Here is a 23,386-nt window from a genome sequence, read left to right as displayed (position 1 = left end):
ATTATTCTGCATGTCACTGTCCACTTTTTCCAACATCATTTGCTGAAGTGACTTCCACTGGATATTCTTTCCTGCTTTGTCAAAGACTAGTTGGCTGTATGTTTGTGGGAGAACCCATTTCTGGGTTCTCTATATCTGTTTTTATGCCAGTACCATACTGTCTTGATGATTACAGCTTTGTAATACAGCTTGAAATCTGAAATTGTGATGCCTCCAGCTTTGGTTTTCTTTTTCAGAATTGCTTTGGCTATTAGGGATCTTTTCTAGTTCCATACAATTTTTAGGATTGTTCTGGTTCTATGAAAAATGCCGGTGGTAATTTGATAGGGACTGATTGCATTAAAAGTGTAGATTGCTTTGGGTAGTATAGATATTTTAACAGTGTTTGTTCTTCCAGTCCATGAGCATACAATGCTTCTCCATTTTTTTGTGTGTCTTTTGTGTATCTTCAATTTCTTTCAGAAGCTTTCTATAGTTTTCAGTGTACAGATTTTCACTTCAATATTTTGGTTTATTCCTAAGTATTTTATGTTTTTTTGGTACAATTGTAAATGGGATCAATTCCTTGATTTCTTTTTCTGCTACCTCATTATTGGTATATAGAAATCAACCAATTTCTGTACATTTATTTTATATCCTGTGACTTTGCTGAATTCATGGATCAGTTCTAGCAGTTTTTGGCAGAGTTTTTTGGGTTTTTCACATAGAGTAGCATTTTTTTCACATAGAGTAGCATGTCATCTGCAAAGAGTGAAATTTTGACTTCCTCCTTGCTGATTTGGATGGCTTCTATTCTTTGTGTTGTCTGACTGCTGAGGCTAAGACTTCCAACACTATGTTGAATAACAGTAGTGAGTGTGGACATCCTTCTTGCATTCCTGACCTTAGGAGGAAAGTTTTTCCCCATTGAGGATGATATTAGTGGTGAGTCTTTCATATATGGCCTTTACGATCTTCAGGTATGATCTTTCTATCACTACTTTCTTCAGGGTTTTTATCAAAAAAGGATGCTGTATTTTGTCAAATGCTTTTTCAGCATCTATTGAGAGGATCATGTAGTTCTTTTCTTTTATTAATGTGATTATTACATTGATTGATTTGCAGATACTGAACCAGCCCTGCATCCCAGGAATATATCAGACTTGATGATGGTGAATAATTCTTTTAATGTATTGTTGGATCCATTTTGCTAGTATCTTGTTGAGAATTTTTGAATCCATGTTCATCAGGGAAACTAGTCTGTGATTCTCCTTTTTAATGAGGTCTTTGTCTGGTTTTGGAATCAAGGTAATTCTGGCCTCATAGAATGAGGTTGGAAGTTCTTCTTCTATTTCTATTTTTTGGAACAGCTTCAAGAGAATAAGTGTCAACTCTTCTTTAATTGTAAACACCACTGCACTCAGACCAGCCGGTCAACTCTTTAAATGTTTGGTAGAATTCCTCTGGAAAGCCATCTGGCCCTGGACTCTTGTTTGTTGGGAGATTTTCTTCCACATCATTTTTAAAAGACTTCAAAGGCATTCCATCCCATAGATGGAACATAATTTAGATAACTAATCCCTATTGTAGGATTTTTTTTCTAGTCTTCTCATCCCTCACTACACATTAAAAATTTTTTGCACCTATTTCCAATTATTCTTTAGAATAAAATTCCTGAGAGGCAGAATTTCTGGGTCAAAAGCCATGTGCGTTTAAAAAATTACTTTTTGATTTTAGACTAGTTTTAGGTTTACAGAAAAATTACAAAGGTATTACAAACAGTTCCTATGTACCCCATACCCAATTTTCACTATTATAAACATCTTACATTCATATAGAACATTTGTCACAATTAATGAACCAACATTGAGATATTATTATTAACCAAAGCCCATAGTTTATCCAGGTTTCTTTAGTTTTTACCTAATGTCCTTTTTCTATTCAAGTCTTTAATCTAGTAGATCACATTACATTTCATTGTCCCATCTCCTTAGGCTCCTCTTGGAGCTGTGACAATTTCTAGACTTTTCTTGACTTTTTTGACCTTAATAATTTTAAGGAATTCTGGATGGGCATTCTGTAGAATGCCCCTCAATTGGGGTTTGTCTGATTTTTTTTCTCTTTGTAAGACTGGGATTATGGGGCTTAGAAGGAATGTATCATAGAGATAAAATGACCCTTTCATTATATCATATCTAGCCCACAAACGATCCACATAATTTATCCCTGTTGACATTAACCTTGGTCACCTAACTGTGGTAGTGCCTGCCTAGTTTCTCCACTATACTCATTTTCCCTCTTTCCATACTGTACTCTTTAGAAGGGTCAGTAGCACAGCCCACATTCAAGGGGTTGGGAGTTATACTTCAACGGTAGATTATCTAAATAAATAATTCAGAATTCTTCTGCACCAGAGATTTATCTCCTCATCCTCGTTTATTACTTTATTCTTGTCAGTATTCTTATCATTAGTTTATTTACATCAGTATAGACTTACGGGTATCAATTTCATACTTAAAGTTATAATCCAATAGAATTTTACTGGTTTTGTTGTACAATGAATTCGTATTTGTAAGACTCTGAGTAATTCACTACAAAGCTATCGCCCTATCGGTGGTACCAGCTCTCACTCACAGTTAAGAATTCGGATCCATTTCCCCTCAATTTCACCCGCTCTTTATAAAAGTAGGTCAGCAAACAAGAGCGAGGCCGAGGTCCCTCCCTAGTGCCCAATTTCCTTACAGCCCCCAAGGCAGATGAGGCCAGTCTGAGGAGGGGTGTCCCTCCCCTGATGAGGACCTTATCTCTTACCCAGCCCGCCCTTAAACCACCCACACTCCGAGACCCCATCCTTTTCTCCCGGCTTCTCCAGGGCCCCACCCTCCGTGGGGCGGAAGTGGGCGCGGCCACAGGCCGGAAGCGCCTGGGCGGAGCGGGCCCTCTCAAGCATCAGCCCCACCCACTCCACTCTACCACCCCTCCGGCCCATACCGGAAATGAGGTCAGAAAGGGAAACCCGGGCGGGGAGACTTGGACCCATAAGCGGCGGCCATTGGAGGTGGCAGCTGCAGCTGGTGAGGGGGAGGAGTGGGTTGAGAGGGTCGGGGTCCAGGGGGCCGGCGTGAACGGGAATCCCGGCTCCCGGCGGAGTCCAAGGGGCCGTGTGCGCCGTGGGGCTGCGAAGGTTGGCGGGAGGGGCGAGGGTGGCTGGGCCTTGTTTTTCAGGGCCCATAGCCCCCATCCCGGGGAATAAGGGTCGGGCGTCTCCCGGACGACAGTCACCTCTTCTTTCTTCTTTCTGGCGCTTTGGGGCAGGCGACAGCTTGAGGGGCTCGGTGTCGCGAGCCGCGTTCGCCTTAGTCCTCGGGGGCGGGCCGGGGGCTTGGAGGGAGAGTCCTTCGAAACCAGGTTTTGCTCACATATGTGGCCATGTTTCGACCCCTGATCACGGAGGGAGGTTAGTCACCAGGACTTGTATTTTGGCAGTTTCTGCCCAAGCGAGAAGGGCTGAAACCCTGCCCCGGAGAGCCCGAATGAGAAGTTGCTTCCTCCCTCCTGCCACCTGCCTTCCCCCCAGCTCCCCGCAACCCTGTCTTTTGCTCCCACCGTGCGCCTGCCTCTTTTTACTTGTATCCGTTTCCCGTGCTTTTCTTTGTGTGATTTACCCTTTCCTCTCCTCGAGGCTTGCTGGGCAAGGGAGTTTTCGGGAGTATGCACCCGGGAGTGAAGGTGTGGGAAGCTCAAGGTTCTTCTGTCACCTACAGTTCGACTTGCAGTCCTTCAGATAGGAACGGATTCGGCACAGACGACTGCAAGTTGTTTTGTAACTTTGTTCCATGTTAACGTGTACAGTTCTTGTTGCCTGAGTTTTTAAGGCAGTAATTCTTTATTAAGGAAGTAGGTGTAGACGGGCTGTCCTCACTTCTGTTTTGGTCTTACAGGCAGTTGCCTCCCAAACCCGTCATGGCGTTTTAAACTACTTCGTATTACATAAAGGGACGTGGTCATTTTATGTTGTGTGGCTTTTGACACTTTGAGACGTTTTATTTGGTTGGTACTTGTGGAACTAGGTGTCCCCATTGCTCCCATCCATGTGGCAGATAAGCCAGACTGTTTTCTTCCCTTTGAATTCGTTGGCATGGAGACAGCATGAAAATAGGTTTTAGAAAGTCCTTTGCAGAATGTAAACTGCATGATCTGAAATACGGTCTGAGAGTGGCGCCAAACAGTTTTAAATTCTAATTATGGACTTGAAATACTTTGGGCTTAACAAGGGCTAGGGAAAAGTGCTAATTTAATATGTACTTAGTAAGTTGTTGTACAAATTATATTAGACACTTCCCTTTAAAAGGGCATTTTGAAAATTGCTCCTACTGCTCTTCATCCCATGGAAGGTTTTCTCTGTAGTGACCCCTTAAAGTATGAAGGTTTGACAGGAATGAATAGGAAAATTTAGAAAGCAGTTGGCTAGAAATCATAGAGACTCCATCTCTCTTTCATTTCAACCTGTTATGTCCTGCTGTTGTGTGATTGGTACTAAAGCACATAATGAGGGTGATCACTTACTGTTCTGAAGGATGGGAGAAGAGCTTAAAAGTTGCTGATTGTTAAAAAAAATATATATGACATACTTGACAGATTGCCTTCCCTGCTAGCTTGCAGGAGGTAATTGAGACCAGAATGGGTGCAGACTTCCTCTGTTTTTGCCATTCAGGGTACAAATGTGAGTCGCTACAACGTCTTGGATCACTAAAAGTGCAAACAGGCTTCCCTAAAGTGTATCACGAAGCTGTCTTCTCCCTTCCACAAGCATTCTAATTAGTGACCCCAGACCATAGCACAGTTCTTTAGCCATGGTTTTGAAGCTGTGTGTTGTTCTGCTCCTGTCTAATGACAGGATTTTATTACTATATAATTTAGTGACGAGCTTAATTGGGGGGAAGGGGGATAGATTTATACCCCTGGGTTTGCTTGTTTTTACTAATATCCTAGTTGTGATACAGTGAGTGTTTGACTTTTTTTGTGTGTGCTTAAGAACATTTGCCTTCAGGCACTTAGGAAGGGCCAGACACCTATGCTAGTGGCTTAAAGGAGCATGGATGGTAGGATGAGAGCCTTATGTGTAGCCAGATGAAAGGGGAGTTTATTTTCTGTAGATTGGGTGAACTCTGCACTGCCATGAGCTATTTTATAAAATTATTCTAAAGCGACAGATCCTGTTCAGGCTTTCCTTTTCTCTTTTGTTTTTCTGGACTTCCTTTTGGCAGATGTGGCCTCATGGATGAGCTGGTGCATGACTTAGCCTCAGCCTTGGAGCAGACGTCTGAGCAGAATAAGCTTGGTGAGCTGTGGGAGGAGATGGCCCTGAGCCCCCGGCAGCAGAGGCGGCAGCTTCGCAAAAGGAGAGGCCGGAAGCGCCGGTCAGACTTCACCCACCTGGCGGAGCACACCTGCTGCTACAGCGAGGCCTCGGAGTCAAGTCTCGATGAGGCCATTAAGGATTGTCGAGAAGTGGCCCCCGTGGCCAATTTTAGTGACTCTGATGACACGATGGTAGCCAAACGGCACCCAGCTCTCAATGCCATTGTTAAGAGTAAGCAACACTCTTGGCACGAATCTGACTCCTTCACTGAGAACGCACCCTGTCGGCCGCTCCGGCGCCGGCGGAAAGTGAAGAGAGTGACGTCAGAGGTGGCCGCCAGCCTTCAGCAGAAGCTCAAGGTGTCAGATTGGAGCTATGAAAGAGGCTGCAGGTTCAAGTCTGCCAAGAAGCAGCGTCTGTCCCGCTGGAAGGAGAATACTCCCTGGACCTCATCGGGTCACGGGTTGTGCGAATCGGCAGACAATAGGACTTTCCTGAGCAAGACCGGAAGGAAAGAAAGGATGGAGTGTGAAGCGGATGAACAAAAGCAGGGGTCTGATGAGAACATGTCGGAATGGTGAGATCTCCCTTACCAAGTCAGAGATTCTCCTGGTTGTTTTTACCCTAGGTGCAAATTCACGGTCGGTCGTGGTGACTTCAGCTTTCTTTCAGAGCCAGCCATTGTCATGTTGACTTCGTAGCCCTCCTTTAACCACTCGGCTAGGGTTTATCTCTAGCTTTTTAAAGTACATGCACATTCTATTTCCCTATGTCAAGCAAGCTATATATAATGAAACACGTTGGTTCCTAGAAATTGTTTAAAATGTGTTTTTCACATGCATAACCAAGAATTTCATTTTAAAAACAATTTATTGCTGTTTATGCCGTGAAGTTCATACATCGATATTGTTAGAACCAGGGTCTCAGCAGAGGCCGGTGTGTGTGTGTTTGCGTGCAGGTGCACACACGCGCACGAGAAAATGCTGGTGCCGGGAACATGGAGTTTGTGTACGTTTCTAGTAAGCTTCCTTTACCCAATAAGAGTCTTGTCTTCAGATACTGGGCTTTAATTCTGTTCTCTACTACTTACAGTTTTACAGTTTGACTCTGTTGAGTTTATTTTTTATGGCCGACATTGAAGTTGTCTGAAACACAGGATGGGGCTTTGAAAATAACAGTATTGAATCCCATTAGTCTTCCACCAAATGTCATTGAGCCAGAAATATTTGTGTCTGTTGGATGCGTCTTTAAAATGTCAGTGTAGTTTTTGGTTACTTTTTTTTTTACATCCCAGATAGTCCTAGGTACATTGATAATCCCTACCATGATACTTTAATATTAATGTGTGATATCTCTTTCTCCAGGAGGATGCTCTTGGTGTTATTTTTGTTTTGTTTTTAATGTCTGTTTATTTTGAGAGAGTGAGAGTGGGGGAGGGGCAGAGAGAGAGTTAGGGGGGAGAAGAGAGACTGATTCCCAAACAGACTTCACACTGTCAGCTCTGAGCCCGCCTCAGGGTTCAGTCCCACAAACTGCAACATCATGACCTGAGCTGAAATCAAGAGTCAGACGTTTAGCCCACTGAGGCATCCAGGCGGCCCTCTTGGTGTTTTGAATGGGGGCAGTTCCTTGTGCTGAGGGACCGTGCCGTGCTTTACAGGATGTTTGGCATCTTGACGTTGTTCATCTTGACGTTGTTCATCTTGACGTTGTTCCCAGCCCCTTACTTGTATCAAACCAAGTGCCTTTGTGGGTGCTGCCTCGTGGGAGGGTAGTCCCAGCTGAACGTTCAGAACTCCGCAGGACGGCAGACACCGCTATTTGTGCTTTATGGAAGAGGAGATGGAGGTTAGTGGCATTTAGATGATTTGCCCATGGTCAGCCAGTGGCAAAACTAGGTATCAAATCTGATCCCAAAGTTCATACCTAACCGCCATGTTTTGCTGCCCTTTGAGTTTGCCTTTTCCACGGCTCTTAACTCATCTTAACTTTTACAACTGTAGAATATGTGACCTTTCCTAGGACTTTGCTTCTCAAGTTTGCCTGAAAAACAAGATATAAATCTTAGGAACTGTGAGGTGAGGCTGTGTCAGTAGTAGGAAAGGCTGCTTAGGTCTGTATGCCCGTACCTTTCTCATGGGTGGGTTTAGGCCAGCTTGAACAGTTTTCCTCACTAACTTTATACTTGTAGGTCTGCACAGCTGGGTAGGTTGATAACTTGGCTTCCCTAATTTTCCTCGACTGTGTGTCCTAAGACCTATTTACTCAATATATATATGTATAATTTTGGGTTATAAAGGTTTTTTTATCGTGCTTTTTTTTATTAAAAATTTAATGCTTATTTATTTTTTAATTGTTCTTTAAAAAATTTTTTTAATGTTTATTTTTGAGAGAGAGATACAGAGTACGAGCAGGGGATTGTCAGAGAGACAGACACACACACAGAATCCGAAGCAGGCTCCAGGTTCTGAGCTGCCAGCACAGAGCCGGACATGGGGCTCATACTCATGAACCGTGAGATCATGGCCTGAGCTGAAGTCAGACACTTAACCAAACTCAGCCACCCAGGCGCCCCAGGTGCCCCGTCATGCTGTTTTTTTAAAAATATTTTTTAAATGTTTTATTAATTTTTGAGAGAGAGAGAGAGAGAGAGAGAGAGAGAGACAGCATGAGCAGGGGAGGGTCAGAGAGGGAGGGAGACACAGAATCTGAAGAGAGGCTCCAGGCTCTGAGCTAGCTGTCAGCACAGAGCCTGATGCGGCCCGAACCCAGGAACTGTGTGTGAGAACATGACCCGAGCTGAAATCTGACGCTTAACCAGCTGAGCCACCCAGGCGCCCCCTGTCATGCTGTTTTTAATCAAACAAATGTTTCGTCAATTTACAGCCTTTCACAATATAAAAACCCTCAATTGAGGTGTTCAAGTTTGTGTCAATATCAAACATATATTCCAGATAATTTACTGTTGAGAATCACTTTTTTTTTTTTCATTTGAGAGAGAATGAGAAGCGTGCATGAGTGGAGGAGAGGAGTGAGGGAAAGAGAATCCCCAGCAGGTTCCCCATGTTCAGTGTGGAGCCTGATGCGGGGCTCTTGAGCCCAGGACCCTGGGATCATGATCTGAACCGAAATCAAAAGGTGGACACTACCCACTGAACCACCCAGGTGCCTCAAGAATAGTGATTTTTAAACATTATTTTTTGCAGTGATAGCTTGTGTGTATCTCTTCCCCAGAGTTCTTGTTAAGTTGCGACATAATTGTATATGAGAGACTGTTGACTCTCTCTGCTCTTAATAGAGCAGTCCACGTGTGGTTCCAGACGCAGTCTGTAGTCTAGCAGTGAGGCGCTTCCAGTCCCTTCTTACTTCAGACACATCTATTGCACATTGTAGTCAGGTTGTGATAATAAACATTCTAGTCACCTGAGAGCCTGGATAAGTTGAAATAGACAGCAATTCATATGAAATTCTTACTCTTTTCAAATGGAGAAGGCCTGGTTACCCTATTTGGGCTGTCTGCCTGGTACATGACTTCAGAGTTCTTTTAAAATTGTGGGGTTTTTTTTTTGTCTATTTATTTTGAGAGCATTAAGTGGGGGAGAGGCAGAGAGAGAGGGAAAGAGAGGATCCCAAGCAGGCTCCACACTGTCAGCATGTAGCCTGACGTGGGGATTGATCTCATGAACCGCAAGATCATAAGCTGAGCTAAAATCAAGAGTTGGATGCTTAACGGGCTGAGCCACCCGGACGCCCGTCAGAGTTCTTTTAGTAACGTGGATGCCCAAGTCCTCGCAGCTGGGAGGGGAGTTAAGGTGGAATAGTAGCAGACTTAAAATGAGAACAATTCGTCTTTAGAATCTAATCATTTAGGAGTCTTAAATGTGCCTTGACTTACATTGTTTCATCTGCAGTTACAAACAGAAGTGCCTTGTGATTTTTCCCCCGTAAATCTCCTCTGGAGAAAGAGGGGTGCCTGACTTACTCTGCAGATTATGCTCAGCCTCTGACCAGTAAGCTGGAACTAAAATCTTGCCTCGATTATGAAGCATACCTTGTGAATAGGACTAGCATCAGAGTGTGTTTCAGTAGATAATAATTTATGATTTGGATATTATTACTGTTTTGGTGAGTTGATTCTCTCAAAATATTCTTACCTTTTTCCTGCATTAGCAATTATTTTTACGAATCTCCTTGGTTGCTCTTTTGTAAATCTGTTTGGATGTGCATCTTTGTTCATATCCAGGTCAAGTGTAGAACTTTACATTTGATCAGTGGTATTGAAGATTGTGTGTGTATGACCCAACTTGTAAAATTATTAGGATGAAGGTGATCCTTAGGCTTAATTTAGCCTCATCAGTGGATAGAACTCTTAAATATATGTATCAGGTGTTTTAGATTTGAAAATGTGTGTCTCAGTCAGAGAGCTTTCTTTCTAATTTCCTTAAATTCACTTTACTAATTAACCATGGAAAAGTTTTAAATTTAACCAGTAATTCTTTTTACTTTTCTGTTCTTCCTTCAGTTTTATCCAGCCAATCCCTCAAGAGTTCTGAGGACTTGAAAGTGGTTATGATATAATAGTTTTTTATGCCGGCAAAAAGATCAGTTATTATTTTAGTAATTTTCCTGTGTATGTGTGTTCCATTCTAGAATGGAGCAATTCTTTCGTAAAATTCCTTTCTACTGTCTTTATTCATATTGTCATATTGCAGTTACGAGGTGATTCATGCCTAATTTTGCTCTATTCTTCACTAACGCATCATTTGTTTGTTCCCCTTAAATATAGTTTAGCTTCTTTTCTAAGTGAATTGGTTTGGTGTTGGTCTGAAGTCTCAGTCAGGAGCCTTCCCAAGGTGATGTATTAGAGGCCGATCTCACAGGAAAGAAAATATTCCTTCTCTTGGAAGGCAAGTGACAGAGACAGAGTGCTAAGCCTCCCCCCTTCTTCCCCAGCCCACACTGACCTTCTGCAGCCCCTTGGTGCCTCTTGTTTTCTTATTTTTATAGAAAATCAATATCCCTTCTGACACAAACAATAGCTCAGAAGCAAGAATAAATGGGAGAAAGCTGAGATTTCTGTCCATCACCTCTCACTTTACCTCCTCCAAACTCTTTAATTATGAGCATGCTCTGCTCCAGGTGTTTGTGACAGTGAACTCGCTAAATGAGGACCATTTTAACCACAGATTGGGTGATCCGTAACCCCCTATAGCAGTAGCTTGTTGGATCAATAGCATTCATTATTTCATGGTTAAGGTAAGTAGCCTCCTTTGCAAGTGGAGGTCATTAATCAGGGAATACTGGAAAGAATGTATGTGGTAGGTTGATGTTGCCCTTTTTCCTGTTCCATGACTGGAGATGCCGACCAAGAGTATGTTTACATTGTTGCAGACGGTACTACTGCACTTGAGAGTGCCGAATCGCTAGCATAGCGTGCTTCCAAAGGGCTGTGCAGACTTCTTCTAGTGTACCCTTAGGAACAACTGGGAAAAACAACTTGGGAGATGGATTTTAATACTACTGTATTTGAACATTTGTCTCTTGAAAGAAGTGTGTTAGGATTATTCCATGCAACTCCAGAGAATGAAGGTCCGACTGGTAAAAATGGAAAGTACAGAGAGTTAGACGTTGCCTCATTATCAAATACAACATTCTAAAAACTCGAACTCTAGAAAAATGAAATGAATTGTTTCACCAGGTAATGGGTTCTGGGTCACTGAAGGGTTCAAGCCTGGGCTTAGTGACCACGCACTGAGTTACTGTAGAGTTGGCGAGGTCACACTGCATGACATCTAAGGTCCCTTGCAGCTGAGACTGTCATTCTTTCCAGTCACAGTCTCCCTCCAGCGCATCATTGCAACTTCATAATGTGACAAACATTTGATAAGCAATATCAGCTGTCCATTAAAATATTTAGGAAGATATAAAACATTGTAAACTCACATCACCAGGAGTTAGGACTCACAGTTGGCCTCTTGCCAAGATACCGTCAAAGCACAAGGCTGATAAGATGCCCAGTCGGAAGCCCACATCGACAGCGCCAAGCCTACGCCAGAAGGTACAGAGAGACCTTTGTTCAGAAATGCAAGGTCCATTTTAGTCAGAAAATCGGGCAGCTGCGGTGTGAGCCAGTGTTCTTCCAGCCTTTACAGTAGTCCCCTCTTGCCCACAGTTTCCTTCTGTGGTCGTAGTTAACGCTCAGTCAGGTGTGGTCTGGAAGCAGATGATCCACCTTCTGACACAGCTTCAGGAGGAGCAGGAGGAGGAGCCTGGCCGCATCACAGCGCCCCATCCTTCACCCCACCTCGTCTCCTGCCGTGGGCATCTTATCCTCTCACGTGATCATACGAAGGGGAAGCAGAAGATATGATGAGAGAAAGAGACCACATTCACATAACTTTTATTATAGTATATTGTATTATTCGTTATTGCTTATCTTTTACTGAGCTTAACTTACAAAATTAATCATAGATACAGATGTATAGGGAAAAAACATGGTATATGTAGCGTTAAGTACTAACTAGTTTCAGGCATCAGTGAGAGGCTCAGAGCTTCTCTGCTGCGGAGAGGAGGGGTTGCTGTACTTCCCAATCTGTATCTTTGAGTTTCGATTTGGAGACTCTAACTCCCAGAATATACTTGGATAAGGAATTAGTGTTTTCTCTATGTGTATTTGTGTTCTGGGTAGGAGGCAGTCACTGCAAATTCAGTCCTGGGAAATTCATTTTCCAAGAATAAATTTTACTGTTGGCATGGAGAGAGAAGGAAAAATCACTCTTAATGGTGCATTCTAGAAATTGTAGTGTTTTATGCATCTTTATATATTGTAGACTCTTGGAATGGGGTCAGTATAAGGCAGTGAGAATTAGAAAAAGATCCTGTCTTGGTCCCACATGGTTATATGAGGTGAAAGCCCACCAGTGACACTGGGTGTTTGGCCAGGAGCTCTGTACATCACCTCGGCCAGGTGTAGATGTGAGAAGGGCATGTTTCCCATCTCCAAGAGAAGAGAGAACGGACAGGGTGATTTACACACCCTTTCTATTGGCAGATAACCGGATTCTAGGAAGCCAGTTCTCAACAAGAGGCCTTTGAACAAGTTCGCAGAACAAGGGAAAGGAACGTTATCCTGAAGGTTTAGAACAAAAACACATCTCCGAAAATGCTTGCCAGTGGAAACCAGAAGAACATTTTAGAAAGTCTTTAGTATGCAAAAAGACAATCACTTTGAAACAGGAACAGTAAGTCATAAGGACTGAAAGATGGCTTTTTGAAAACTCAGTAGTATGGGAGGCAGATTGTAGGGAAATTGGAAATGTAATTGCAGTGGTAAGGCAGTTCATTCTGTGGAAAATTGAATTGATTTGGAAAACTTTGGAAGCCCTCCTAAGATGTAGAGAGAGGAGGTAAAAATGAGAGAGAAGGTGATAGATCTGGAGCACAGAGCATAGAGGCCCTGTCTGAGTATGTAAATATTCCAAAGGAAAAAACTGAAGCATTGGAATAGAATGATGATTTTAAAAATAGAACTGAAGAGAAAAAGCATTCTTGGGTTGAAAAATTATAAAGATTAAAAAGGAAAATGAATGAACAGACACATACTACCTTAACGTATCTGGGCAAAAGTTTGCATTCTGCATTGAATCGCATTGGTGCAGGGGCGGAACAGGTATAAAGAACAATTTTTTTTAATGTTTATTCTTGAGAGAGAGAGAGAGAGAGAAAAAGAGAGAAAGAGAGATCGAGAGAGAGATCGAGGGAGGACCTGAAGTGGGCTCTGTGCTGATAGGAGAGAGCCAGATATGGGTCTGGAATTCATGAACTGTGAGATCATGACCTGAGCTGAAGTTGACGCTTAACTGACAGCCACCCTGGCCCCCTGGGTATAAAGAGCAATTTTAAAAGGGATAAAACCAAGGCTGGCATTTATCCCTACAGTACTAAATGTGAAGGGCTGCGGTTGCCTATAGAATTTCGGGATGGGGGGCCGATTGCTCTCCTACTCCCCCCTGAGTGTTATAGATAGCCAAGATAGATTTCACATGGAAAAGCAGCAGAAAGACATTCTTAGACATTCAGGTCTCAGAATATATGCTCTTCAAAAATTTACTCTGCAGACATTTCATCTAACGGAAGAAGAATCAGTATTAGCTCTAAGAACAGGTAGGTTGTGAAAGGATGGGCGGGCTTCTCCAAGGCACAGCCCCCTAGCTCAGTAGCCGAGTCCTGAAAATCCTGATCTTTACGGAGTATATGTTTGCAGGGGCTGCGCTCAGAAGCCTGTGAACCCAGTGAGGCTGCTGCGTTCGCGGTGTCCTCTGAAGGAAACCGAAAACGGACTCCTTCACTCTGCATTCTTCTACCTTAAGTTATTAAGTTATTTTGGGAATGATTTTGCAGTTGGTGTGAGATATTCCTCTGAAAACCCTCTCCCTCGGTCATATTTTTTAGACTCTGAAATCTGACTATCTCCGGTTATAAATATGCCACCTTGACCGAGGGAAAAATTGAGCAAAGAGGTCTTTGGGCTCTGGGTCTAGGAGTGACTTTTCTGTTTTTCTGAATTCTAAGGCAATTTAAAAATGTTGTTAAATGCATTATTTAATAAAAAGTTGAAATGAAAACACCTTATCTTTTAACATAATGGTAGAGGCCATACTCTCTCCTGCTTGTTTCATTTAAAATTCGATGTAAAAGACCTCTCTTAGTCAGGGTACTTGGTTAATAATTAACGAGTGAGGAACCCGGGTGTTATTGATACCACTGTTTTAATTATAGGCGATAAACTTATTCTTTACCTCTTTATTTTAATTGAGATAGTTATAAACTCTTATTCAGTTCTAAATTTACAGTCCTCTGTGGCTTGGAATATAGAAGAACTAGCAAGCTGTCAAGTCAGAGGACAAGCTGTTTTTTCTCCCAATTAAGAGAATTCAGAGATTTGTCTTTTTAAAACTAGAAGCTTCTTGTTAGGGCTAGGAAGTAGGAATTATTTTCAAAAAAGAATTCATAGAACTGCTGTATTATTATTGCGTCAGAAAAAACTGCCCTAAAACTTAGTAGCTTTAAGTAACATTTACAGTTTCTGAAGTCAGGAATCTGGGAGTAGCTTAGCTGGGTGGTTCTGGTTCCGAGTCTCATATTGTCACAGTCAAATTGTTGATCAGGCTGTAGTTGTCCCAAGGCATGACTGGGACTGAAGGATCCACTTCCGCGCTCACTCAGAGCTGTTCCCAGATTTCAGTTCCTTGTAGGCTGTTGGACTGTAAGGTCCTTTCCATGGGCCCCTCCACATGTTTGTATTCTCAAGACATGGAAGTTGGCTTTCCTTAAGGGAGAATGATTTGAGAGAGCGAGCGAGTGAGCGAGCGAGCATACTAGCCCTCACTGAGTGCCCAAGATGGAGGCCACCGTCTTCTATTATCTAATCTCAGAAGTGACCTACTGTTACTTCTTCCTATGCCATTGGTCACACAGACCAACCAGGGTGGGAAATACCAGGATACTGGATTATTGGGAGTCATCTGACAGTCTAATTGTTCCCCATCTTCTGGAATTTTTTCCTGACTTAGTGTGAAGCTAGATTCAGGAAGAGTATTCTCAGAGTGATATGTCCCCAGAATTTGGGGGAATGTTTTTACTTTGATTTCCAAGGAAGGGCATTCAGGAACTCTAAGGACAGTCCAGGGTATAGATAACTGAGTATATTTTGTTCTATTTTAAGTATGTATACTGAAGGTGAATATTATTTTTAAAATTCAAGATATGGCATTAAGATGGAGAGCTTTTTCAAAATGAGTTCCTAATTCATTTTCTTGGTGTTCAGCATGTTTGATGCATTTTTAGCTGGTATAGGTATAGTCAAAACACGGAGTTTCAGCTGTGTCTGAATGTTTTAACTAGCAACAAGCAAAGGAACATTCTTTCCCAAGTTCAGTTAATCTGTTAGCATTTAACGAAAATGAGAAGTGCTGAATTTAAAAGTAGCTTATGAAGAGAAAACATGGAATTACTTGGTAAACGAATCTGTGCACCACCCATGTTTCGGTGGCCCATAAGCAAGCTCATGGACTTTGGGGATAAACCGTCCTGGCTATGACGTTCATTTGCTGTATAATGTTGGGCAACTTGCTCGCCCTCTCTAGGCTTCACTACTTCATTTGTAACATGAGGTTGACATAGTTACCTCGTAGAGTTACTCTACCGCAGTAGAAGAAATGTAATAATGAATGTAAGGCACCTAGTACTTTTCCCGGCCTGTAGTAGAGCTCAGTAAGTGATACTACATGCATCAATAATGAGTTCTGTATTAATAATTTCTATTAATTATTTGAACTATTTTATTATTGGTAAGTAATTAGTATAAAATTATTGATTAAAAGTATTAATATAGAACTGTTGATATAGAATTATTCTCTTACTAATGCTTTTATACTATTAATAGTTTTCTTATTAATAATAATTATTATTATTACTAATTTGCTTGAACTCCACTCAAGTGCCAAGTCCCTTCTTGAGACACTTAGTTTGGATATCTGCTGAGAGCTGTGTCTCCCTCTCTTGGATGAAACTTCATATAGAGAAAATATTAGACTTCCTAGGCCACATTTGTCTTTCCATTCAAAGTGAAAACAGATTCGAGTCCCATAGAATGTTGTTTTTTCTTTACTGAAGTATAATTGAGAGTCCTATAGAATTTAGATTACTATTTAATAAAAAGACAGGGAATTGCCACTACTAGCCACTAAAATCATAATATTGGGCGCATACAAGAATCAGCACCTTGGAAGTAGCTTTGGAACCTTCATCCTCTGCCTCTGTACGGGATCCTAGCGGCCACAAAGTGGGTCCGCGTGCCTCGTACCGTGCCGTCCTCAGAACAGCCTCGCGGGAACGGTTAGAGAGCGAAGTGATCAGAACGGAGGCCATACAAGGGGAGGCAACAGAGCTGATCTGAAGGCATTCATTCCATTTACCTAACATTTGCTGAACGCCTGCTGTGTGCCGGGTGCTGTGCTAGGCGCTGGGGAGACTCAGATGAGTGAGCTCTTTCCCTGGACCTCTCTCTTCTACCTGATTCTTCTCTCTGCCTGGGCTAGACGGGGCGGAGTGATCTGTGCAGCTCTTGGGCTGGTTCAGTTGGCCAGAATGTCCTGCCACCTTCTCCTGATTCCTGGGACCCAGAAGCCTCAGACTTTGAGGCCCTGGCAGGAGAATGGCATTGCTGCTACTGTGGGGTGTTGACCTCTGTCCCTGAAGGCTGGCTTTATCCAGCAGAAGTGCACAGCGTCCTCTCCTCTTAAGTGGTTTCACTTAACTTGATAACCCTGTCCGCTGTACCCTGTAGATGGGGTTCTCAACTTTGACACTACTGACATTTGAGTCCGATAATTCTCTGTTGTGAGGGTTGTCCTGTGCAGTGTGGGGTGTTCAGCCGCAGTAGATGCCTGTAGGACACCAACCCCTCTCCCCTGCTCCAAGTCCTGACTAACAAAAATGTTTCTAGACATTGCCAAATGACCCTGCGGGTACAGGGCGGGAGTTGGGGTGGGGAGAAGGGGGTAAAATTGCTTTCAGTGGAGAGCTACTGCTAATGTTTCTAGGTGCTGATAGGGGGTTTTCACTTCATTGACTTTACTTTTACCAACAAGCATAAGTTTCAAATTTAGAGAACTGAGGCCAAATCTATAGAACAAAAATAGTGTAGTTTTTAAAACTTGGTAAACGGAGAGTTTTTGCTAACTTGAAAAAATACCCTTTAATTGCTCAAGAGGGCAGCCAGTTCACTTTCAGAACTTGGAAAGATGAGCCGTTCAGATGAAAGCATTTTAAAGTTCATACCAAGGTTTACAATATTTAGCTAAGAGTGTTTGCCCTGGAATTAATTATTCAAGTGGATGAGGGACATCAGTGTTGTATTAGGCTTGATTCCTATGATAATCTACCTCTCTGAGAGTGGATGCCAGTCATCTGGTCTACCAAGAGTGCCTTGGATTACAAAGATGGCCAGGAGGGAAGGCTAGAGGGAAAGATGTGTGATAAAACAAAAAAAGCAAAATGTCCATTGTAGATGATATGATGGAGTATGAGTTTACGGTAACTGGAACTTCTTTCAACCTTTCCGTATGTTTCCAAGTGTTCATAATAAAATGGTGGAGGAGGGAGGCCTCTGGCACTGCAGGTTCGTGTGATTTTCTTTACACATCTGTTATTTCAGCTGGATGTGGCTCACTTGCTTTTCTAACATACAGTAATAATTAGGTAATACAATTGGTGGTCTAGAGCCCAGGCTTTAACCCAGTCTTTAATTTTACTTGTGTCTTATTTTAAATGGTGGCTATGTTGCTGAATTAAGTGTGGGAACATTTTTTAGTGAGAACCATTGTATAGAAGTATGATGTATTATTACTATTTTTGTTCACACAAAAAATACTTTTGAGGTGTTTTCTGATTTCTAAGATGAGATTTCCCCAGTATTACATGGTTAAATTGTAGGTGTGCACACCCCCTTATTTGCAGAATATTTTTCATTGGAAAGCATTCTTCCTTTTCACATCCTTCTCCTCTGGTCTGGACTAGGTTCCTTATAAAATGTACACCTTTATATTGGTATTGAAATGCTTCCTTGTTAGTTTTAGGACTGGGCAGAGTGGTTTCTGGTGTATGGTAAACAGTGCTTACTAAGCGAATGAGTAAAGGTTTAAGAGAAATGGGGGGGGTCTTCCTCCTTTTGCTGTGAGAAACTACTTTAATTGCCCCAATTTGGGATTGAATTTTTTGAATGATGTATAAATTATTTGTAGGGTTCATACATTTTTAGACATTTTAGAAATATTCTAGGAAGATTTTTTTTTTAATGCAAACTATTTATAGATGAGAATCGTGTGAGAACAGGGAGTGCAGAATAGTTCCCGGAGCAGAGACCAGAGGCCTTGCTGCGTAAGGGAGTTGCTGCCATTTTAGGAAAAGACGGGCTTTCACACCTGCTATCTTTGTGGGTTTGTCTAGTTACTTTTTCTGAAGGTTACAAAGGCCGAGTTTCTGTCTTCCTGACTAAACTTCAGAGGACCACAAGTAGAGTGGACACTAAAGGTAGGATCACTTTTTTCTTATAAAAATGAGGAGCAGAGTGTTTTTCCTTGCCTAGTAAAAAGGCTCATGGCAAAAAAGTTATAAAGAAATTTGAAGGTTTCGGAATAAGAAAAATTGTAGGATTCTGAAACCGTTTAACTTTTTGACCTTGTGAACTACAAAGGTGCTAAAAGAAACTTGTGTTTATTGAAAGATAGGAGCTTAGTTTTAATAGAGTGTTAAACATTCTATTTAGCTAAATTAATATTTTAAAAAGTTTTTTTAATTTATTTTGAGAGACAGAGCAAGTAGGGGAAGGACGGAGAGAGAGGAAGGCAGAATCTCAAGCACGCTCTGCATCATCAGCACAAATGTAGGGCTCAGACTCACAAACAGTGAGATCCTGAGCTGAGCTGAAATCAAGAGCCGGGTGCTTAACTGACTGAGCCACCCAGGCACCCCATAAATTAACATTTTATAGTTGACTAACTCATTATTAAAGTCTCACTAATGTGATTTTTTTTTTCAAAGAAGATCTCTGAGCCAGAAGTGAATGAAGTCTACAGGACTGGACAATTTTGTCTTATAATTGGAAGAGGAAATACTTGCTTCTACTTTCTAGCTAGCACTACACTTTTGTGTGCTGTATCATAGTGTTCACGGGCAGACACCCCACAGAGTTCCCACTTTTGTCTTCTTCCTCATCAGATTATGCTAACGGTTTCTTACATGTGACTAGATTTCCACAATGCAAGGTCTTCTGAGGGAATAAATAGAATTAGCAGATGCTATCCAATATAATAGTTATTTCCAGATACCAGTAGTCTGCTGATACTTTTATGTCATAAGCATGCTGTAAGAGATGAACTGTTTTCTCTGTGAAGAAAATACACAATCTCCCTTGGTCATAGTCTTAAAATCCTGGTGATATTTCTGTGACATCATTGCCATTCCTTGAATTAACTGTATCTAGAAAGCTTATAGACAAGTTTAATCCAAGCTCTTTGGAAAACTGTGAGTCTTCTTAAATGCTGTCGACACATGTAGAAAATGTACAGTGACAGGAAGGCTTTAGGGTACCAGCACCTTTCTTGATCCGACGGATTTCTTAGATACAGGGAGAGAACAGTGTCTGTGCAAAAAAGGATCAAGGAAGCACTGTGTTTTGTAGTACTTACAGATGGCTGGAAATGAATGGGCAGAATAATTGATAGATTTTGTAATAAAGCTAAGAGTTTTAATTTTCTAATTGTAAATACTCAACAGAGTAGAACTTGTAGTACTTGTAGAGTAGGGATCAGCAAACTTCCTCTGTGAAGAGCCAGATAGTAAATATTTTAGGGATTTGTGTGTAATGTATTCTGTGTTGCAACTACTCAGTTTCAAAGTTGTAGTGTGAAAGCAGCCATCGATGATATATAAATGAGTAACTGTGGCTCTGTTCCAATAAAACTTTATGGACACTGAAATTTGAATTTCATATCGTTCCCCCATGTCACAAAATATTCCTCTTTTGATGTCTTTTTTTACTGTAAAAACCATTCTTAGCTCACAGGTCATGCAGAAATAGGTGGCAGGCTGTCATGTGCTGACCCCTAAATCTCAGTTAGTGGTACTGCTAACTATCAAAGTATATATAACATGAAGATGGGATAGAGTATCTATCTGTTCCATGGCTTAATGTGCTTTTTAAGCCCTCCTTATTGTGAAGAGGAGTTGAAATGATATCAAATTTGCTCTATCTTTGAGGCCAGATGAGGATAATAAAGTGGTAATATGAGAGAATGTGCAGTAGGACTCAAGTTAGACCACTGATATTCTTAGGAACTTGCTAAAAACACTAAAGTAACACCATTAAGTTCAGCAGGCCCAGGTCCTTGAACTCAGAAGAGTGCGGTGCTCAGAGGGGACGGCCTCTGGGGTTACCCGCAGGGCTCCTTGAACGTTCCAAGTCCATCAGAATCCAGTAGTGTAGTTTTGTGACACCTTTCTCACAGCGGCACCTGAGAAAGTTCTCATCATAAGTACAGAAGAAAATAAAATGAAAGAACGTTTAAATAAGTTGAGTGTGTTTTATTGGCTCTTGCTACAGCAGATTTCTTGGATCTCTTCAGAGATAAAACTTAAGAGAGGAAAGAGCACCGCCACTTAATTTAATCAGCACTTTTAAGGATTTTGTGTTGGGGAGATATTTAGGCATGTTGCAAAAATACAAAATATTTTCACATTTTTGATCCAGAAATGTAGACTGGGATTTTGCCAAGCCTATTGCTTATGCAATATGATAAATATGTCAGAGTAGATAAAAAAAAAATTTGACAGGTTTGGAAGGAAACATTCCCAATCAAGGGAATAGCTAAAATTGTAAAGGATAGAGAAGTTTTTCTTGAATCAGATCAGATTTCATGAAGATTAGGCTAAAGAAATTACAGCGTCAGAAGAGGCACAATCAATTGTTGGTAATAGCTTGGAAAAGGAAGCAAATTGAACAATTCTACAGAGCAAAAGTTTTATTTCACTGGGTTCAAATGGAGTTTGTTCATACGTTTTTATTTTTAGCTTTCTGTTTTGAAAATGAATTTTGTTGTTTCTACTTCATATCAAGAAGACATTAAATTTAGAAAATATGACTTTGGTCACACTGCCTTTTTTCCCCTGTTCATGGATTTTTGTTTGCCACTTTGTAAATGGGGGCAAAGCTTGAGAGATGCTAGATGTCTTCAAGTTGGACAGCTTCATTTGAAACCGATAGTTAACAGTATTTAAAAAAACCTGATTGCTAAATTTGTGTTGTTTAATACATCCAACCAAGTTGCGATTACTTCTGTGAGCCTTAATAAGTAACTTTTTTAAAAAAGTTTGTTTATTTTGAGAGAGTGAGCGGGGGAGGGGCAGAGAGCCGGGGGAGGGGCAGAGAGCAAGGAGAGAGAGAGAGAGAGAGAGAGAATCCCAAGCACTGTCAGCACAGGACCCGAGGCAGGGCTCGATCTCATGAACTGTGAGTTCATGACCTGAGCCAGAATCAAGAGTTGGACCCTTAACCAACCGACCCACCCAGGTGCCCCACTACATAACTTTCTAGTGCTGACCTAATAAAGTGGCTTTTGATATTTTTAAAGTACTTTGAAATAGGAGTAAAAGTTTTAGAATTTTCCCTGTATTTTGTTTTGCAGGAAAATAAGCTTTCCTCTATGGCTTAATTATGAAATAGACATTTCTGATTGGCTAATGAGCTGGAGTGAAATTAGGCAAACAGGATGTTTTGATTTGAAAACCTGAACAGTGGAACAGTGGATACTGCTTTGTTTTTGACAGGAGCTGATGTGTTCTCTTGTGTTTGACTCTTTCTCTTTCAGTGAAACCAGCAGTGTGTGTAGCAGCAGTGACACAGGGCTCTTTACCAACGACGAAGGACGGCAAGGTAATCTCGATCCCAGCTTTGGGATGTTCGTTGAGTATTTCTGGGAAGATTCTAACGACCATAGGAATAACTCACTGAGCATACGGTTGGTTGTCTAGGCAGGGATTCTCCCAACTTTAGGGCATATAAGAGCCACCTGGGGAACTGTTAAAGCTGCAAATTTGGGGGTCCCGGTACTCAGATAGGCCTAGCTAGAGTTGGCCTCTGGAATCTGAATTTTTGTGATTTTTATGCAGGTGGTTTAGACTTTGAGAATCACTGTTTAGGGGGATACAGTGTCAAGGATGGGACTTTGGGAAGTTGCTTTTAATTAGAACCAAAAATATTCTTCTGTGTTAACTCTAATTGGATATTAAGACATTGTTATTTTTACAAAGAATATTTTTTTGTAAGCCTGTTTATAAATGACCAGATGTTCCAGATGAATATGTTATAGAAAACATCTTCTTTCTAATGGTAAGACTGACGGAGTTTAGTGTTTAATACTGTGGATAAGACTGGTATAATTTAATTAACAGTTTTTTATTTTTACAACCGAAACAGTAATATGAGACCTTGTTTTTTTCGGGTACACTTGCATAGGACCACACTGTGTTCCAGTAAGAGTTTCACATAGCTTCTTTGGACTGTAATTTTTTTCATCTAAATAAGGGATTTGTCTAAAGTCCCTTCTAGCTTTGGGATCCAATGATTTTTCTTCAAGGGTTAAGTGATTAAAGGACAGAAACACAATGGCTGCATGTCTAACCTGATCCATAAGGGATCCTGGGACTGTGCGACTCCGGATCCGAGTTCTGATTCTGGAGAGAGATTAGGGGGAGGGTGTCTCCCCCACGCGTCAGAGTTGTGGGCATGGATGGGGTTGCTGAGCTTCGTACCGTAATGGAGGTTGTTGTGGGTACATTTCTGTCCCTTTTGGATTCTGAGGGAGTTAGGTGTCATTAGAGGCTGTGTGTATATACTCCCAGATTGGGTGCAGCTAGGACCTTGATTCTTTGGTCTCTCATACCAGGAAAGTCTGGTTGTCTTTCCTTGAATGAGCTAGTGTATACTGCTCAGAAGTAAGATTTTTGCTCATTTTGTTTTTATCCTGTTTTGTGAAGTATCATAATGTGTCTTGTAAAGATTACGATGTATAATTATACAGAGGTGTGAGAAAGTGTGGACCAATTATGCCAGATTAAATTTCAGGTCTTTGGAAAACCTTTCTACTAATGGGGAATCCTTGCTTTATCAGAAGATTTTAGAATATTTGATAGCCCTAGCTTTCCTGTTTCTCTCTCTGCTTCAACTTCATGCATTCTGGTGATATTTGGATGCTTAGAGTTCTCAGCACAAAACGATGTTATTTCCTGCTTCCATGTCTTTGTTTTTGCTGGCGTCTTCCCCAGAAATCTCAGCCTCACCTTTTCTTGAGTGTTTGATCATCCACCTAGACAGTGTTCCTTTTGCCCCTCCAGGGCATGTTTATGAACTGTGTCAGTGGGTTTTTCTTGCCCTCAGTTTCTTCTTGGATTTGGCCAATAGGAAACAGTAGCAGAAGAATGGAGGGA

At 41.5% G+C, this 23,386-nt stretch overlaps 1 protein-coding gene across 3 annotated transcripts in view; it reads left to right on the top strand.

The window, feature by feature from the left end:
* The first annotated feature begins 2,980 nt into the window (after positions 1 to 2,980).
* Positions 2,981 to 23,386, top strand: part of GPATCH2L (G-patch domain containing 2 like) — a 54,726-nt gene continuing 34,320 nt past the window's right edge. For all 3 annotated transcript variants that reach the window (XM_029950735.1, XM_029950733.1, XM_029950734.1), the window contains exons 1-3: positions 2,981 to 3,053; positions 5,247 to 5,918; positions 21,769 to 21,833. In XM_029950735.1, the coding sequence (XP_029806595.1) occupies positions 5,257 to 5,918; positions 21,769 to 21,833 (727 nt within the window). In that variant the 5' untranslated portion in view covers positions 2,981 to 3,053; positions 5,247 to 5,256. The remainder of the gene's footprint in view (positions 3,054 to 5,246; positions 5,919 to 21,768; positions 21,834 to 23,386) is intronic.

Source organism: Suricata suricatta, chromosome 9 (genome assembly GCF_006229205.1).
Source record: "Suricata suricatta isolate VVHF042 chromosome 9, meerkat_22Aug2017_6uvM2_HiC, whole genome shotgun sequence".
In the NCBI taxonomy this organism is placed as follows: Eukaryota; Metazoa; Chordata; class Mammalia; order Carnivora; family Herpestidae; genus Suricata; species Suricata suricatta.
The sequence above is the reverse complement of the archived record's forward strand: the minus strand, read 5'-3'. Positions and strand labels throughout refer to the sequence as shown.